At 44.5% G+C, this 20,087-nt stretch overlaps 1 protein-coding gene across 2 annotated transcripts in view; it reads right to left on the bottom strand.

The window, feature by feature from the left end:
- The window catches only part of TTC8 (tetratricopeptide repeat domain 8), a 62,402-nt gene extending 43,481 nt beyond the window's left edge, over nucleotides 1-18,921 (bottom strand). The window contains exons 1-3 of one of the 2 annotated variants that reach the window (XM_090033860.1): nucleotides 18,686-18,921; nucleotides 7,886-7,915; nucleotides 1,582-1,702 (exon numbers count right to left, since the gene is read on the bottom strand). In XM_090033860.1, coding sequence (XP_089889986.1) covers nucleotides 1,582-1,702; nucleotides 7,886-7,915; nucleotides 18,686-18,790 — 256 coding nt within the window. In that variant the 5' untranslated portion in view covers nucleotides 18,791-18,921. The remainder of the gene's footprint in view (nucleotides 1-1,581; nucleotides 1,703-7,885; nucleotides 7,916-18,685) is intronic. The other variant, XM_090033861.1, reaches the window with a different exon arrangement.
- Between the last annotated feature and the right edge of the window lie 1,166 nt (nucleotides 18,922-20,087).

Below are 20,087 nucleotides of genomic sequence, written 5' to 3'. Positions count from 1 at the left end.
GCCCACCAACTGACTGGATCCAGCCAGCAGCCACCCCTACAATGCTCCACATGGAGCCAAGCCATGCCCGCTCCTGTACAGGGCAGTTCACGCTGCACCCCTGCCCCGCACCTGCCAGATAGCACCATGCCAGCCCCAGTCCTGGCCAGCAGATACAGCTTCCTGGTGGGGCTGCTCCCAATGCAGCTGCAGCTGCCTGGGTGCTGCTCAGCTCCCCGCAACTCCAGCAGCTCTGCCCCTCTTCCTCTTGCCCCTGCTGTGCCACCCCAGGCAGAGAGGGAAGCTGGTGCTGGATGGCTTTTGCCCCAGCATGCTGGGCTCCAGCTTCCAGCCACTTTCTACCCAATCTGCCCACCTAACATGATGAGCAGCCACCTGCAGGTCACCAAGTGGGCAGAAGGCAGCCAAGAAGTGGAGAGCCCTATGCACCCTGGAATTGCTGGCCACAGCTTCCCCCAGCTTGAAGCCGTGCAGCAGGGGCAGGAGAAGCTGCTGAGGTAGGAGTAGCCAAGCCCTGCTGGGAAGCTCTGTATGCTGTCCAGGGCTGGCAGACATGGGCAGAAGTGCAACACAGGCTGCTCCAGGCAGGAGCAGGTGGGGCTTAGCCCCTGCACCACATTGCCCTGGCAAGTTCTGCTGCATGTGTCCCTTTGTCCCTTCCTTCCCTCCCTCTCCTGATCCTGGACCCACTCCCAAGATGTAGCACACAGACAGCCGTCCACACGCACACTCACCCACCCAACACACACCTACCCACCCAACACACACCCACACCTTCCTGCCCCCAACACCATATGCACCCCCATAAATACATCCCCCACAATATATAAGAGTAAGACTTTATTTTGAGCTATTATACAATCACATCAATATATGTTATTAAAAAAACCCCAAAACTCAGGACAAAAAATAAATTTAAGTAAAAATAAAATATGTTTTAGTATCTGATTTTTTTATCTATAATTTGTTAAAATTATATCTTCTAAAAGTTTTTGTGTGTGCAGCCTTTAACAATTCACCGAAACTCATTTAGTGGCTCTCCAGCTGATATAACTAACTGTTCACCTGTGGTTTAGGACATACGCCCCTTCCTGTATCTCACAATGATGAAATTAAGAGAAGTGGTACAGTACTGACAAGAAAAGGATTAAACTTCTGGGCTGGGGGAGAGGGCTAATAAAGTACCACTTGTTTGAACTCTTGACTTGAAAATGGATTTTTGCTTTAACTAAAGAGCCCAGGTACCAAATCAGGTACATACAGTAGACTCTACATCTATGGTCCACCCACAGGACAGACTTAAGCACCGATTTGAAAGATTCATCCTAATGTATACTATTCTGCTTAAAATATGTGGGCTCTTTAGAACTACAGTTTAATTACTGTAACAAAGATTTTATTCTACTTGGATCCAGCATGTTTTAAGTAATGACATTTTTTATTGATGCCCAAATAAAGCTGTGATAGCACCTGAAAGCTAATGCCAGGTCAGTGCATTTATGTGCAATCAGCTATTAGAGGAGTCTTGCCTTAAGAAACTTGAGCTATTTTAATACATCTATGTGAAAGCTTTGTACTTACGTGCAACTTGAGCAATGGCATTTTCATCAAGTATCATCTCTGCTATCCCCTCCTGATCCACATCAATTTCATCAACATAAACCATTTCTGTTAATGCTCGTGTCTTAAGACTCCAAGCAGCCTAAATGAGATTGAAGAAGCAAGCACATTTTAAACAATGGGGGGAAAGCATTCCATTTTAACAGGTTTTTAAAAATGATTTAATCCCTTAAAATATTATACTTTAATTTCATTGCTAATTCAGGGGACAGAATTTTGTGACCTATGAAAGATTAGGGCTGGTCTTAGACAAAAGCAATTGCTTGAAGTTCCATGGTTTTGAAGACCTTTCAGACCCCAGTTCAAATCAGCAACTGACAAATTCCTCTTCTTTACATCACACTGAGTTGCAATGAAAAACATTATCAAGTAAGACAATTTAACACACTAAACCGCAAGCACTTACAACATTACCCAATGTGTACTTTGGACCTTCCTTCTTAAAAGCCACCCATCACTCCTTGCTTCAGAGTATCAGCACTAATACATGTGTACATCTATAGTGATACTAAAGCTAACAAACAGCACAACACTGCTGTAGTACTGGATGACAAACTAGACTGCCAAATGACTTCAGTAAAGATCCTGGCAGATTGTATGACAGGCCTGAATGTCAAGTACGATCCTGAAGTAACTATATGAAGAACTCAATGTAGACTTGTTTCATCTATTGAATCAGAGCACCAAAAGCTTTACTGGTTATACAGCAATGCTGGAGAACCAAGAATGCAGATACAATTGCTTTCTGGAAAAGTTAATATACATTTAATGAATTTATAAGCCTAGGGTGATAGAGGGAGGTTGCAAAATCATTCACTGAACTTCTTTCAGACATAGAACAGGCTACCATAATGACTCATTATAAAAAGTAGGTGAGCCATGGCACTCTACCAGAGAAGTCTGATTTAATGTTTGCAAAACAGATACCTCAATTAGATACAGTATGCTGATTCTTTACCTAACGGATAATAAAGGTCAAACACACAGAAACATTTACTTTTGAATCCAGAGACAGAAAAGGATCCTATAAGAAGAACTTGTTAGTTTGGACCATACTGTAAAAAGATCCCAAATCAGGGACACTTATGATCATGCAAGCATGTACCTTCACATGTGCATCATAATACGTCTGTGACAACAGAGGCTGTCTAAATAGAAAAAAATTAGACAACTAGCCCACCTGCTCAACCGTAACTAGAAACTTTTCCTGTAGTCAGAAGAAAAAGGAAAAGACCAGGATAACTTGAATCTAGTTGTCAAATAGAATCAAAAAGTGTTGTTTTTTTTTAAAATCTTGGTTCTTAACACATGGTTTTACTGACAACTTTTAATTAGCACCCAGATTTTATATTTAAATGTTTATTTCATTCTTTAAATTTTATCATGAACCTCTGAGCAAAGTTTTCATTTGCATTATCTCACAGAACTTTAAAGTTTGTGAAGATGCATATGTGTGTGTTGTATCCAGTCCAACAGCCCCCCAGTACTCCCCTGCCGAAGGACTTCAAAATGGCTGCAAAGGCATGCAGAACTAGTGCTCTCTAGCTGAGAACGGGAATCCTCGCATGCCTCTCAGCCTTCAGAGGCTCCTGGTACGCTGTCTAAAGCAGCTCTGGCTCAACTTTTTTGGCTGGTGGGCTGGATGAGCAGTGCCCAGGCCATCCACAGGCCAGATCTGGCTGGTGGATCCCAATCCAGCACGAAGCAGTTGCAGCAGGGCCATATCCAGCTGCACAGAGGAGGGCAGGGAGCACTCTAACCAGACCATGTGGGCAAGAAGAGTCAAAGGGGGGGTGGGGGAGAGCCAGCCCTAACCCAGCGCTATGAAGAAAGGGGGCTTGACCCAGCCTTAGAGGGAAGGAGGGGAGGGGAAGGAGGCCTAAACTGGCTCCAACCCAGCCCCAAGGTGGAAAGGGGGCATGGCTCAGCTCCATTATGCCACAGGGGTGGGAGAAGGAGATGTGACCTGGCCATAACCTGCTGCATAGGGTTTGGGAATTTGGCAGGGGGGGGAAGGTGGCCATATTAATTGCCACCACTTCCTCCACCACCAAATTTCCCAAACTGTAGAAAGACTCATGTGCTGTATACTTATGGCTCCATGGGCTATGTTTGGCCCAGGGGACGAAGGTTGAGCACCCCTAGTCCCGAGCATTAAAGATGTTTGGAGTACTTCATATGGAATGTCTATCCATGGCCTAACTAAACACCAGACTCTGATAAGAGCAGGGTCAGCAACCTTTTGCAGGCTTGGGGCAGAGTTTGCAACCAGCCTTGGCTACAGAAGTAGGGGCAGAAGTCTCTGCCCCTACTCCCTCCAAGCAGCCAGCTGCCAGATATCCACCCCCTCTGAAGCAAGGATGAGATCAGATGCTGCAAAGAGGAGTGTGTAGGGGATGGGCAGAAGGCCTGTGCAAAGCAGCTAGTATTCACTTCAGATTTGAATTTGGCCGAGTCGATGGACAGCAATTCGATTCAGTGATTTGAATCACTGTCCTGAATCGATTCAGCCACTGCCGAAGCTGCTGAATCCCCAACTCAAATAGGTCCCATCCTCTACCCACTCTCCCAGCCCCCATAGCTGTTCTTTAAAAAATAAAAAAACCCGCACTCACTGGCTGCTGCCAGATGGGGGCGGGGAGGGAGTGATCCCTGCTGCACCCTGCTGCCCCATGCTGTGTGGGGGTACTCTGCCACAAGCCCCTAGAAGCCCCAACAGCTGTGGTAGCAGCTGGTGAGTGCAGGGCGCTTTTTTTTTTTTTTTAAGTGCTAGGATCCAGGCAGGGCAATCGGGGGGGGGGGGGGGGGGGGGGAGGGGGCAGTCACGGGCTGGGGCAGGCAGGGGATGGGGCCTGGCTGGGGTCCTCCCATGGTCCCCTCCCCCCTTCTCCAGCCCTCCCCCACCTGCCTCCTACTTACTGGCATGGAGTCTGGGTCCAGCTCCCTGCGGTGGCAAGCAGGGACTGCCTGAATCTTTGGAGAGCTTCAAATCGCTTTGGACCTTTTTACTGGCCTCCCAATTCAGTTTGGATTCAGAGATTTGGCTGCCAAATTGGGTCAAATCTCCTCTGAATCGAATCAGCACCCAAAGCACTGCACAGCCCTAATGGGCAGCACAGTGCAGCTCCATGGCATCAATCCCCCATGCCAGATCAGACTTCCATGAGCCAGATCAAGTCAGCCATCAATATATCCAATGTATGGATGGTGCAGCCATATATTGTAGCATAATCTTTTAAAACCTAAGCTTACCTAAAAAAGAACCTTCAGTTTCAGTTGGGGGGAGGGTAGGAGGAGCCAATAAAAGTATTGCAAAATGCTAAGGCTACACATAAGACTGTACACAAAAAAGTTCTTTATCCTTTAGAAGGAAAGGCAGTGACCAACTGATTTCTAAAAATCCTTCTATAATTTCACACTGGGTAAATAAGAGGCCATTAGTGAATGGACATGTCATAATTAAGTTTATAAATCTCTCAAAATAGCTCATTTTACTGATTTACTATAGATCCACGCTTTGTTTTGGGCTCCATTTTTGTTTGTTTTTTAATCCTTATTTTCACTTATCCTAATGTAAATTTATAAAGATACATCAGTGGATACATTTTCAAAATTGTCCATAGCATGACTGCTACTATAGTCCAAGAATACCCCAAAGCTAGAACTGTGCACTTTTAAAAGAAGTTCTTCTTCACTGGCATTCTCAAAAATCCATATAATTCCCATTCCCACAAATGCACTCAGAGACTGCATGTATTTAGTAAGCTAAGCTATGTACCTACAAAATTATACATCTATATGGACTCTGCCTATTGAATCCCACTTACTTTATCCCCTCCCTCTTTTCAATAGCAGTCTCTTTTTCTGTGTGCAAAAAGGGATGGATTTATGGCAGCCTTCAATGAATACTACATACTAAGCTCTCGTCCTGTAGTAGGGTGGACTTTAATAGAACTTCATAGGAGCACGAAGGTCTGCCAACACAGAACTCACCAATGGATTCAAGCTTTACAACAGCCTTCTTGCAAATTTTAGTAATTCAGACAAATCACAAGAACTTTCTTCAGAACACTCAAAGGTTTGGCTATTGCCAAACCAAATGTCAGCTTTCTACCTTAAAAATATTCAAAGAATTAAAGGAAAATTTTGAAACCCCATAAAAACAACATAGCCTATTTTTGTTTAAATTTCCCCAAATAATCCATCTGCCTAGTCCTTAAAGATTTTAGCCTGTTCAAACCTTTGCTAAATAACTGAAAATAGGGAGCTAAAATGGAAACTGTTATGCAAACAAGTATGTAGTGGTTCCTTTTTAATGCATATTAAAAGATATTTTTGGAAGACAAGTTATATTACTGGACTATTTCAAAGGAAACCAACAAAAAGCGCAGGCTGTTTTTTTTAACCAATATGAGACCAACAACTTTCAAAGTGTAGTGTTGGGTCATGCTGCAGTTCAAAATGTAAAGACTATATCCTTACTGGTCTGTATAATTAAAAAAAAACCCAAAAGAACCCTGCCAGGGCAACTGGAAATCTCCACTGTCATCATTTTAAAAAAACTGTCCACACCAAATGTTTAGCCCTTTTTATTTTCCTCCTGTCTATTTAGGCCACCAACAAAGTCATTTCCCTTTTTAAAGCACTGTTGGCTTCCCATTTTGCTATTTCCAAACCAGGCCTTCTGCCCTTGCCTTCAAGACTCTACAATATGAATCTGACCTCCTTCGGTCTCCTTCTATAGTTTCCTTAATGAGATGGAGGACAGTTAATAAATCAACGAGCAGAAAAAATACAAAAAGAATATATATACATGTTTCTGAATCACATGATCATGTGTGCACACAGCTTTCCGCCTACATCCCCCAACCCTCACTCCCTCCTCTTGATTTTCCTTGCTTGAACCTTGTCTACTTATAATTCTCATCTCTTTCACCAGGTTAAATTTAGGTTATCTGTTCTTTATGGCAGGGGAGCATGTCCTGTTCTCATTGAAAATGCAACCTGGGACATTTCTTGGTATTTAAGAAAAAAGTTGTCCTTCATGACATGGACCTTTATGTAGTTTCAGCTTGACTAAGACCAGTTCATTTCCCTTAAGCCACAAAATGTTTTAACTTTTAATCTTTTGCATCTCAGAACATGTTCAAATATCTGGCCTAGAGAGAAGAGCTTCCAGGCAGGATAAAACGAACAAAATTAATGGCCCATCACTACTAACATTATATCCTTTCCCACCCATGGAGATCTAGAATTTAAACTGCTTTTTGTTATACCAAATGCAAAGTAAAGGCTTAAGCAAAGTATTTGTTTTATTAATTAATTAGATTTATATCCTCCTCTCCCCAAAAGGAGGCACAGGGCAGCCAATAGTATGGAATGTTGCTTGACACTTTTCCTATATACTGTAATCTTAACAGAAAAAAGACAGAAAAAACAATATTCAAGGTATATGTTCAACATCGAAGTTCATTTTTGATCCATTTTGTAAGATTTCCTTTACATAATCAAATTAAATAAACCTTTTCCTTTACTTATGAAAAAAATCTCAATTAAAAAAGTACATTCAGAACGGACAGCTACTCATTTAAAATCTCTCCGCATTACAATAGTTATTGCTATTATATTTTCTCTTAAGTACAATATACTATCAGACAACTATTTTTGCCAATAGCTTTGTCAAAGTATAACTCTCCAAGAGAAAAAAATGAATGTAACAGTTGTCATCTGAAGTCTGTTTACGCAGGGATTGGCAATTGGCAGGGATTTATGTTTATAAATTACTTTTATTAACTGTCTGACATATGTGGTACATATGTAGCATCTTATTATATATTTACGAGTGCAGGAAAAAGCCTTCTATTGTATTTCTCAAACTCATTTTCTCCTAATCTTGTCAAGGTAGGAGTGTCTGAGTTAGAAGCAGACTTAATTTGTGGCAAGTTAGTAAAACTAGCTTGCATCTCAGTTGAGCAACTGGAACAAGAGAGGACTCTGAAGGAAACAGAGGTAGAAAATGGGAGGTAGGGAGGAAACTGTATTGATTATAAAATGCAATGTTTAAAATTCCCTTTATCAAATGCACTGTTGTACCAAGGTTTTAAAAATGTATGCTGTCAAGAAACTGAACAAATGAATCAAACTTCACTATATAGCATACTAAAAAAAAAAAAAAAAATCTTAGGTGTTCCCCCTTCCCATTGCTGTTCCCAAGTACTTGCACTTATGAACAGTTTTTACCTGAGAACTTATGAACAGTTTTTACCTGAGATATTGTGAATTCAGACTCCGACTCCTACAAAAGACAAGAGACAGAGCTGTGAAATAAGAAATGAAGTACCTTTTTACGGTGAACACAATATACTGATGCAATTCACACACATATGATCTAAGCAGTACATTTCATATTAATACTGTGGTATTGCATCTACCACTTGAACAAGTCTGAAGAAAGGGGAAAACCTGTCAAGGTAATATTTAAAGCAAATGAATTTGTAGGCCTAAAATTTCAATATTTGAAATTTCAGAGAACTGTTGAAGCCTTGCATGTTTCTAAAAGGAGCTGGACAATATTTCTATATGTTGTTTCAAGTCCTACAATTATTAGAAGCTGTATGGATTTTACACAAGAGTGTAAAATATAAAAGCTAATAGGTTTTCCAGTTTCCTAAGCAACTCAAATATAGATTAGCTTTGTGACTGTACACTGGAAAAATCTGTGTAAGATTAGCAGTGGTTCAAAATAGTTACCATCTACATTAATCTAGATATTGAAATCTATTAAAGAGCAAGCTGGCAGCGACCCCTATCACTTAATACTGAGGAAGCACTGAAGATTTAATTGAAAAGCGCTTACAACATCACTTGTTTAAATTGTGAATTTTGGCAGGAGGAAAGCCCACAGGATGGAAAAAAAGCCTTTTCTTTGTCCCAAGGTGCTCCATTCAGACACAGCTGAGACACAAATTGTTAAAAATAGCCATTCCCTTGTTTTGTAAGATCTCTGGTTCAATTGCCATTAAAGTATAAAACTCTATTCAGCCTGTTGTACCTGCCTATTATAGCATATACAATCTACTATAAAATAATTTAAGAGGAGCAGGTGTTCTTACTTTCTGTATGTGCTACAAAAACTAATGAGGAAAAGGTTAGTGATACTGTGTCAGCCTTGACTCAAGAACGCTTTGATATTACAGCTGTATATCTTAACCTAAGCCTTTGCCATTCTTGAAGAAATACATTTTAAGGTCACTAAAATATTTCCTATATCATAATGTGAAATCAAGCTATGAATGTTAAAACTCCTATCATTTTGAAGAGGATGAGTGTGACTAGCTATATGTTAAAAGCTTTCATTGCCTTGAATATGCTAGGATAGAGCTGTCCAAATGCCAGCCCATGGGGTAATGGAGCCTGCAAGAGGTTAAATTGTAGCCTCTGGGCTCTCACCCAGCTACCATATTCCCCACCACCACTCTGGCTGTAACAACAGCTGGAGTCTCTGGGCTCCCCCTCCCTCCTCCAGCTTCTGCTTCCTGCCCTTGTCCCGGGGGTGAGGCTAAGTGCAGGAAGCAGAGGATGTGCCCGGGCTATGCTGGGAGGAGATGGCACCTGCACCAGGCAATGCTGGGGAGGATGACCAGTGCAGGGGTGAGAAGAGGAGTCCTGCAAGGGCATGCACTACAGTGGGAGGGAGAGGGGTCCATATGAGTACGCAGAGATGCAGGTATAGTGTCTACATGGCACACAACCCGATAGCTTGAGCCTTGATTGTTGTGGCCCCCGCACTCATCTGAACCCTGGAGGCCTTGTGAGTAAAGAGTTGTAGGACAAAGAATCAATGTTTTGCCTCCGTCTACACATATGAAGCCCCTTTTAAACCAGTAAGGTTATATATACAAGCATAATCGAAAGAAAGCCTTAGACCCAGATTTAAAAATCCAAAGGATGTTTTAAATTAAAATTTGTCTCTCAAGTCAACTATTAAAAACAAAAGATTTTATAAGATATGCCTTTTTAATTCTATAGCTTGAAGGAAAAGGAGTTTCTAAACAAAACAGAGATGACAAATTTTTAGATTTAAAAAAGCCTCTGCCTGCAATTAGCTTCAAGCTGAATTTGATGTGATACAAGATAGTGAGACTCTCAGCATACAATGAAAAGGCAATCCAACCTGCTAATGGCAGCATTTGAGACAAACATCACAGAACAGCAAAATGACTCTGGTCATATACAAACATTAATTTCTAGCTGTGTGTGACAATAACTATTATCAACTGAAGATGCTTTCAGAAGCAAAGTGCCATGTGCCTGTACAAGCTACTTACATCTTAACTGTGACCTTGTTAAAATCAGGCTGCAAGCAGCAATGTTTTAAGATGAGTTCTTGCTATGTAGATAAAATTGAGTCAATTTTTCAAACAATTTGAAAAATAACAATATAATAATAGCCAAAGATAAACCTATCAGCACTGAGAGGGGTGAAATAGTTTAAAGAAAAAAAAGCAAATTCTTACACCAAAGCATTAAACAAACTAAAAACGAGACCTTAATTACATATCTATTACACTGTTTGGACATGTTTCCTTTGGATTGCTGAATCACTGTAGCCCTAGTTCATCAATGCTGGTTCTGTACCTTGAATTTGACATATGGAACACACAACAAATAATCAGATTAGGCAACTAATCAGGATGATCAAAAAAGACATCAGCAGAGTATACCCTCTAGGTCATGCTAACAAAGGCCCTTTTCTTATGGAAAAGGAAAAAATATTTTCATGCTAGCATTTGGAGATACTAGATATCAAGTTACCAGCAAATTTATTTTTACTATCTACTGTACATTCTTACATTTCTTAAATAATTGCAGTACGTATCAAGAATGCTTCTATATGGTAATCTTTAGAAATTTACAAAATATAACTGAATAGGAGTTGCTCAATTTTTAAAAAGATTTTATCTAATTATGTTATAAGACATAGATTAAGACTACCATAATTCTTTTAAGAATAAGGGTTTAAAATAGCAAAGCAGAGTACTTAAGAGCAGTGTCTGAAAAAAAATCCTGATATATGCACAATTGGCTGAAAGTCAACTGATAACTTAGAAAAATAAAAATAAAGCTTTTTGTATTTACTTCATATGGTTGGAGTGAATTCAGTGAGAGCTCCTTACTACCAGTTACAAAGATTTTAGAATCCGTTTCCTGACTGGATCACAAACTGATTTTCTGGATCATCAGATTAACTTCCTTTTAAAATACTAATTTCAGGGTAAAAGCTGCTTATACTTCAATGTGTAGCTCATCAAGACACCTAGAATACAATATGATACAGTACTTTTTTGGGAGAGTATCAAGATTTATTGTCTAAGTCCATTTCTTAACTCATATTCTTTGGTAGGTTAATACTGATATTAATATTAAGTGAATATTGTATTACATGAGTATTGGGAGCTGACAAAAATACCCACTGTTAATGTGCCCAGCACTTTATTGTAAAACCTTGCTTCCAGTCACTTGTAACTTTATCAAGTTTAAATAATTTATGATAACATTTTCCATGCTGGGATGATTCTTTTTATATAGTTGTACTGTTTTTGAGAATGGTGAGCTATTTTTCTTTATATTTATGACTTATAACTATTTTTCTGAAAGCTTTATTAGCACGTTCATTCTTTGAAGCAGCAACCTGCATGCCAGCAGGATGATCACCAAGACGAAAACCAGGGATGATCCTACCTTGAGCAGGAGGATGGACTAGATGACTTTGTGAGGTCCCTTCCAGCCCTACTTTCCCAAAAAGACTGAGTTACATAAAGGGGGAAGCAGAGTGCAACAGCAAAAGGGAATAAGAGATGTTGTGGAGATAGAAGCAGGATGGTGGGAGGAAATAAGCAAGAAGTGAAACTTGGTAGGGGAAGCAAAAAGGAATCTTTTCAATAGTACTTAAGCACCTCTAAACATTTTATTGTCTTTAACTGCTTCATCACTTAGACCATATTGTGAAACAAACTATATTAGTCCAACATTTTCCATAGTCGGAAGGTGTGTCAATGAGGCAAAAGACTGCAAGAGAAAGGATGGTCTTATGACACTTGAGTCATCTGACCTATGTGATGTTCCTCATTTCACTTAACCACCCATGCATTCATGGATTTTTCAGGGACTCTAGCAGAGTGGTATAGGGTGAAATACGATCATATTTAGATGCCTGACATGTGGAATAAGAGCTGCCAGCTATTCTGATGTCTCAGCAAGCCCTAATCTTTATTCAAAGCAAAGGAAATACAGATTGCCGTATCTGAACGTGGTATGGTTTGTCTATTGCCTGTATTTGATAGAATCAAAACAATATGCAAAGTTGGGCACAGTTTTAAAAGTGCAGATAAGAAAATGGAGTCTTGAAGCTTATTATTCCTTTTTGTCTGACCTGAATCACATAACTGACTGTGCCTCTGAAGATGCCAGGACTTGAATCGGAGACTAAGAGGATAGAACTGCACTAATGTGGCTAGACCTTTTAAAGTTTTATAAACTAGAATGCAGAATAGTGAAAAGAGGTATCTTTGGACAAGCTGCCAGTAGCAGTTCTTATTGGATTAAGATTTTCTGTCAGCTATAATAAAAAATATAGAATCCTAATCATGCTGAATAGCTGATTTACCAGTTAGCTGAACACAGAGAAGACAAATCATTTTACCTTAGTCTGTCTTCTAACATAATATCTATTAAAAAAAATAAGGGTAAACTATACCTATGCATTTAGAGAATAGCCTTGTTAGATTTCACCTGGAAGACTTCCAGTGAGTGAATCTGATTCAGTTTGCTACAATAGAGAATAGCCCACCTTCCAGTACAGTTTCTTCAAATCTCAGTATCAATGCAGACAGAAGGTGTGATTACTTCTACAACATCTCCTGTTAGGAGTTATATACTCAGCCTAGGCTGTCAGATAAGAATATTGGAAAAAAGAGTTGCATAGACATGGTATTTCTGAAATATAAATATGCCATGACATACTGTACATTCTACAATCTTAAATATATTACAACCATCCATCCAATTTTTAAAACCGTATTTCCGTTAAAGTTTTCATAGAGTTAAGTGAGATCCACTTATACTTACTGCACTTGGATATATACAGATATGTGATCAGATTTTACTCACAAAAACATTAACTGAAGTAAATTTTCAATGATCAAATTAATTAAATATAATGTAATGCACACTAAAAAATTTAAAGTATGATGCACTGTCCCCCGACTAAAATATAAATTTGGCACTCTTTTCAAAAGCCAGGTATTCCTATGACAAGGAAATTATTAAATGAGGATTTCTCAAATGACTATAAAAGGGCAAAACTGACTATATACAAAAAACTGTCAGATGGACAAAGTAAATTCCAGAGATTTTATCCTTAAATCTGTGGTTGTATTATCTGAGGCTATAAACAATAACTATCAGACTGAATTAGAAATAGGAAAACAGGACTGTAAAGGACTTGCTGATATTGAAGGCAGCCACCTCTGATAACTGTTTATAAACTGATCATACACTCCATGTTTAAACCTAAAAAGTTTGTGGTGTGGGGTTTGTTGCTGTTTTTTTTTTTTTTTGGTTTGTTTGTTGTTGTTGTTTTTTTGGGGCGGGGGATTCTCTCTCTTTTTTTACCCCAGTACTTCTCCAGTACTCTAAAATACCACCACTCCATTGGTTAGAAACTTTCTGTTTTCCAGCCTAAATTCATTTATGGCCAATATACAATTTACACATCTTGTTTTGTCAACATTGTGCTTAGCTTAAATAATTCTTCTACTGCTTTTCTTTACCACTTACTACTGATGCTCATTACTGTTTTAAAAGCAGTTGCATCCCCATCCAACTTTGACTGTCTCAAAGATTGTAATAAATGTTTCCACTCTCCTTTTGTACTTTTATATAATTTAAACACAGTTTTGTTTCCTCCACCTAGCAAAAAAGAAACAGACTACCATAAAAGCTGCCGTAATTGTTCACAGTGAATCTATTTGACTTCTTAAGAAAGCAGGTACAAACAAGAGACCCTGATCCTCCAAACAGCATGGATGTAACTTTATTCCTAGGAGTAATTTAATCTGTATTTCAATGTTTTCAGGATTGGGTCCATGATCAAAATTTGGATACTAGCAACTCAGTTGGTTGCTACCAACATCAAACCAATGTTGTAACCATAATTTCTTATTGTAGCTTCTCCAAGGAAGACAAATACAGAATTTGGACATCTCAAGCTGCGACTTCCCTATTTGTTCCTTTTATAACGGGTGACCATCCCAACAAGAAGCAAGGGGGGCAAGAGTGCCCACAAGCCCCCCCTGGCTCACCAAGGGCATCCAGGAATGCCTGATTGCCAAAAAGGCAGCATACAACCTGTGGAAGGGGGATGCTATCTCCAAAGAGGAGTATGCCTCCTCTGCTTGGGCCTGTAGGGGGGCTGTCAGGAAAGCTAAGGTGGACATAGAGCTAACTAGTGTCCAAGATCAAAGATAATAAAAAGTCCTTTTTCAAATATATAGGGAGGATGAAGAAAGCACTGGGAAACGTGGGGCCCCTGCAAGATACTCTGGGCAATCTGGTGGTTGCACCAGAGGAGAAAGCAGACCTCTTTAACCAATTCTTCACCTCCATTTTCTTGTGCAGGGACCAGGACTTCCCCGCTGGGATGCCAGATGGACTTGAGGGGAACGCCTCCAGACCTCACGTTGGGAAGGATCAGGTTAGAGGGCTTCTGGAGCGGCTGGACATGTTCAAGTCAGAGGGTCCAGATGCTCTCCACCCCAGGGTGCTGAGGGACCTAGCTGGGGTTATTGCAGGGCCCTTGGCACGGCTTTACGAGTGCATGTGATGCTCAGGCCAGGTGCCAGATGATTGAAAGATAGCCAACGTGGTCCCCAACTTTAAAAAAGGGAGGAGGGAGGACCCGGGCAACTATAGGCCCGTCAGTGTTACCTCAATCCTAGGGAAACTCTTTGAGAAGATCCTCAAGGAGCACATCTGCGATGGGCCAGATTTAGGGACGATGCTCAAGGGCAACCAGCACAGTTTCATTAGGGGCAGGTCATGTCAGACCAACCTGATTACCTTTTATGATCAGGTCACAAAAGCATTGGATGCAGGTGTCACTGTGGACGTAGTCTTTCTGGACTTCAGCAAGGCCTTTGACACCATCTCCCACCCCATCCTCATTAAAAAACTAGGCGATTGTGGCATTGATGCCTACACAGTCAGATGGATTGCAGATTGGCTCAAGGGTCAAAGGGTCATACTCAGAGGTAGTGGTGGATGGGTCATATTCGACCTGGGGGGAAGTGGGCAGCGGAGTCCCCCAGGGCTTGGGCCTTGGGCCCATACAGTTCAATCTCTTTATCGGTGATTTGGATGACAGGGGGAAAAGCAACCTGTTTAAATTTGCTGATGATACCAAAATTTGGGGTGAGGTGAGCACACTAGTAGGGAGGGAAAGATTGCAGCAAGACCTGGATAGGTTACAGGTGTAGGCTAACAAAAACAGGATGCGTTTCAATAGTGACAAGTGCAGGGTGCTGCACTTGGGCAGTAGTAACCAGCAGCACACTTATAAGATGGGAAACTCCCTTCCTGAGAGCAGGGAGGCAGAAAGGGATCTTGGAGTCATTACTGACTCCAAGATGAACATGGGCGACAATGCGAGGTCACAGTTGGCAGGGCTAACTGCACCTTGTTGTGCATCTACAGGTGCATCTCTAGTAGGGACAAGGAGGTGATCCTCCCCCTCTATGCAACACTGGTCAGGCCACAGCTTGAGTACTGTGTCCAGTTCTGTGCACCCCACTTCAGGAGGGATGTGGACAACATTGAGAGGGTCCAGAGGAGGGCCACTCTCATGATCAGAGGGCAGTAGGGGAGGCCCTACAAGGAGAGGCTAAGGGACCTGAACCTGTTCAGCCTTTACAAGAGAAGGCTGAGGGGGGACCTGGTGACTTTCTATAAACTCACTAGGGGGGACCAGAAGGGTTTGGGAGAGATCTTTTTCTCCTTGTGCCCCCTGGCATAACAAGGAATAATGGCCACAAGTTGTTGGAGAGAAGGTTTAAATGAGACATCCATAAGAACTACTTCACAGTTAGGGTGGCGAGGATCTAGAACCAACTTCCAAGGGAAGTGGTGCTGGCTCCTACCCTGGGGGTCTTTAAGAAGAGGCTTGATGACTACCTGGCTGGAGTCATTTGAGCCCAGTTTTTCTCCTGCCCAGGCAGGGGGTCAGACTTGAAGATCTACAAGGTCCCTTCTGACCCTACTTCTGATTCTATGATATGATCCCACACTGATGTCCCCATATGCTATCGCTTTATACTTCCAAACTTTCCTCTCCTCTGCCCTTGTCTGTCCCTGCCTTTCTCCAATCCTTTGATATAATATGCTGCTTGCCCCCTTTCTTTCAATCAACTTTGCAATAACTTCAGCAAAAAAAACAAACCTTTTGATAAAGAATTTGGAGCTGCAAGAATGCCACGATATTTTTATACTGGAGCTCTACTGTATGCATTGAAAAAGTTCCCTATATGGGAATTCAGGATACCTTTTTTATATTTATGTACTGGTAGTAAGATTTAGAAGCACACAAAGCACATAAATATTATACTTCAAATATTTACAAATAGGTAACATAGCTGCAGTTATAAATTTGTTTTTAGTAGCTTCAGTCCTGAAGCAGATGGCCCCCACCCCTACATCAAGCGCTGTACAAACACAAAATTCCTGGCAAAAAGAGCTTCCAATATAAAAACACACACTGCAGACCTATTTTAATTCCATGAATAAAGTGGACTTTTTTGATGGCCCTGCAAAAAATGATGCTGGAGGTGTCTTCTACCTTGTGTCTTGAACAGGAGGAAGCAATACTGGGATTATCAGTTTGAACTTTAAACTTCCTCAGAACATTCTACATTAACAACACTTTTTTGCTTTATTTTCATGGCTTAAGATTAGTGGTTAAGGTTTATTGCATGGGTTGGCAACCCCTGGCACACGTGCCGAGCATGGCACATGAGGCCATTTTGCTTAGCATGCCACAGCCAGCCCCAGCCCAGAGCCAGGGGAGTCGGGACGCTCCAAACAGTTGCTCCGGGCTCCACAAATTTGCCTTGCACAGTGGCAACGTATGGGGGGTGCATGGGGGCACACGTGCACCCACTGAGTGCCAGTGTACCCCCTGACTGGCTGCACTCACCACTTAGGCAACAGGTGGGGGGGGTAGGCAGGAGCGCTGGTGCCACCCCTGTGAGCGCAGGCCAGGGAGTGGAGCGCCATGGCGCTCCCAGAAGTTGCCACAGCTACTTCCAGAAGCAGCCGCAGTGATTGGCCGTCTCATGATTGGTCATGGGAGACCCCCATCCCAGTCGGTGGGATTGGCCATGGGAAGATCTCCCCCCCTCCCCTCCCCTGCCCTCCCCCAGTTGCTGACTGGTCCCAGGGGGGCACATTCCCGCCCCTTGACTAAGGTAGCACCAGTTGCCCATGGCCTTGCACACTCTAAGTGCCACTCTGAACCCTTTCCCTTACCTGATCTGCTGTTCTGCCTTTCTCTCCCTGCACTATCTGCCACTGTGCTGCTGCTTCTTATGCCTACACCACATTTTTCCATTTTGTTCGCATGCTTGTGCGCACTTATTGTTCTTTGCAAGGTCTCTCATTGTCTATGTGCCTTCAGGTAGGTGTTACAGTCTGACACTCTGGGCCACACTTTTTGCCACTGTGCTGCCTGTCCCCTACCCAAACTGCCACATGCCACATACAGAGGCTGCCCATGCCACTAGGGGCATCCATACCACAGGTTGGCCATCCCTGCCACAAAGTATTCATCCAAAATGGGAGTTTTGAACCTTTACTCCTAGAATGGATACTTTACAATGAGGGCACAGGCAAAAATCACTGGGAGTGCTGATCTCCAATATCCAGTGCCCAGTTCCAATATCCTTCCCTGAAATCCCCATGACAGATGGAAACTGCTCTTCAATTGCCCCAACTGATCCCACACTGATGCAGGGCACGTGGCAGGGTGGGGAGCTGCTCTGGAGCCCAGCTGAGATCTTGTGACGATAACAGCAAGATCCAGAGCCACGATCTGCAGCCTGCATGCCCCTGCCCAGAGCATGCAGATTGCAGCTCTGCCCTGGCTCTGGACCATGCTGTCACCATCCCAGACCAGCTCCCCACCCTGCCCCATGCCCTGCTGGCAGGGGCAGGGGCAGTGCCAGAGGCGTTTGGGGGGGCTATAGCTATCCCAAAGTTCCCCATAGCCACCCCTCCCCACCCTGCACAGGCAGCAGCAGCTGAGCCTGCCCTGCTCCCACCTGCAGCACAGCCCACCTCAGCACTCCCACCAGGAAGAGGCTGGGGCTGCTGTTGCCTGCCAGCACGGCTGGGGCCACTCTCCACGGAAACCCTGGCCCCCCACTGTCACAGGGGGCTGCCGCTAGGGTCTCCATGGAAACCGGCTCCAGCCATCCTAGCAGGGGCTGCTGGGAAATGGAGTCCACTGCCAAGCCGATCCACCCCTTCCCCCATGAAGACCATTAAAACGAAGAGACGGTCCTTAACACCTGAATGAAGAGTTGGGAAGGGACCAGCTAGACGAGGGGTGCTCAGCCTGCCGCCCCGGGAGCCAGGGCATCTGGCCGGAAGGACTGCCCACGGCTTCCAAATCCCCACTCAGTTACACTAGGAGCCACGAAGTCGGTGAAGGGCTCTCTGCGCTGCCCGCCCAGTCCCCTCCCCTCGGTAGCGCAGCTCCGCGTTTGCCGTGGCAACGCCGGCACGAAGCCCGGGCACCGCTCCAGCTGCCGCCCGCTCAGACACAGCCGAGTCCGCAGTGGGCCAAGCGCCCGCGGGGCAGCTGCACGGCCCGGCGCGGGGGCCAACCCGGCCGGCCCCAGCCCGGCAGCGGCGGGTGTGGCCTGGACGTGATTCCTGCGACCCGCCCGCGGGCTAGAGGCGGCCGCGTCCCGGGCCTGGCCCCTCCCGCCGGCCCGCCCGCCAGCCACTGCGCTACCTGCGCGGCTGGCGCCGAGTCGAGCAGCGCGGCGCACAGCTCGGAGCAGCGCTCGAACCTCCTGCGCCGGAAGCAGCTCCAAGCCAGCAGCAGCGGCTCCATGGCCGCGCTCCCGGCCCGCTCCGCTCCTCCCGGCCGCAGCGGCGGCTGCGCGGCCGCCTGAGGCCCGGCCCGGCTGGGGCGGGGCGGGGTCGCTCAGAGGGAGGCGGCTGCGGGGAGGCAGCGCCCCCTCGCCTGGCCCCTGGCTCCGCCTGTGGCCCCGGTCCGAGCCGGACGCAGGGGCAGGACCGCTGATTTCCTGGGCCGGGTGAAGCGGGAACGGGGTCGTATCCAGTGCCGCGCAGTGAAGCCCTGCCCGGAGACGTGGGTGGGCGAGGGGCAGGCCTATTGCTCAGGCAGGTATGGGGCAGGGGGCCTGAGCCCACTAAGAGCCATGAGCCTCCCTCAGGGAGGCAGCTCCATGCATCACCCCCGAGTGCTGGGGACGGCTGCAGAGAAAAGGGTGGGAGTGGGGTCGGGTTCATAAGCGCCCGACAGCATCTGCTGCTGCTCCAACGACCCCAGGGAACTGCCGAGAAACACACCAGGACACGAACAACTGGGGCCTCCTAAGACTGGGGTGAGTGGGGACTACCCACAGCCACGCATGGCAAGCAGGGACCACCTGCAGATGCCAGCGGCAGTGTTGGGGGTGGGCAGCAAGCGGCAACCTCCTGTAGAAGCCAGTGACAGCTTCGGCAGTGGCCAATCTTGGGTGGGGCATGTGACCCCCTACATGTCCACCTGTGTGTTAGGGTGAGGGACAGGCCAGTTTGATGTGCATTGGGAAAGTGGGCCAGTGTCCACCACATCAGCTGAAAGCCACCCTTGGTATGGGAGCCACTAGCTGGGTCCAACTAAAGAAGAAAAGAGGGTAGTGGAGGTCAAAGGTTTAAAACAATTGCGCCAAGGGGGAACACCAAGCAAAGCAGACTGAAAGCCAGTGGGCACCATTTGAATGAGTGCAGGGACCTAGCGGATTTTGCCCAGTGAAACTGCCTGGAGAGGTGAACAGACAAGGGGTAGAAAATGGCCCCGGGGTCACCCAGGTTTCCCCCCAGCCTGAAGTTCATCCTGGTCTGAGGGCTTGCTTAGAGCCGGGGGGAGGTTGACCAGGAGGTCCTGAAATTTGATGGGGCCACAGATGGGAATGCATAAAGAAAATGTGTGGAGAAGTGCAGCCAGAAGCTCAATGGGAAGTTCCTGAGGAGGCAGTACGGGGGTTGCAGCCTGGTATACTCAAGGTACCATGTTGTTACCAAGACCTGAATGTGGTCGGCTGGGTTGGGAGCAGCTTGCAGTAAGCAGCCCAGATTTCTTAGTTTGTTTAGAAGTGTTTTCTTGTGCTTCAATAGAAGCT

The sequence above is a fragment of the Crocodylus siamensis genome, chromosome 2, assembly GCF_052110815.1.
Source record: "Crocodylus siamensis isolate JL-2025a chromosome 2, ASM5211081v1, whole genome shotgun sequence".
NCBI lineage: Eukaryota > Metazoa > Chordata > Crocodylia > Crocodylidae > Crocodylus > Crocodylus siamensis.
This window is presented reverse-complemented; position numbering and strand designations above follow the sequence as displayed.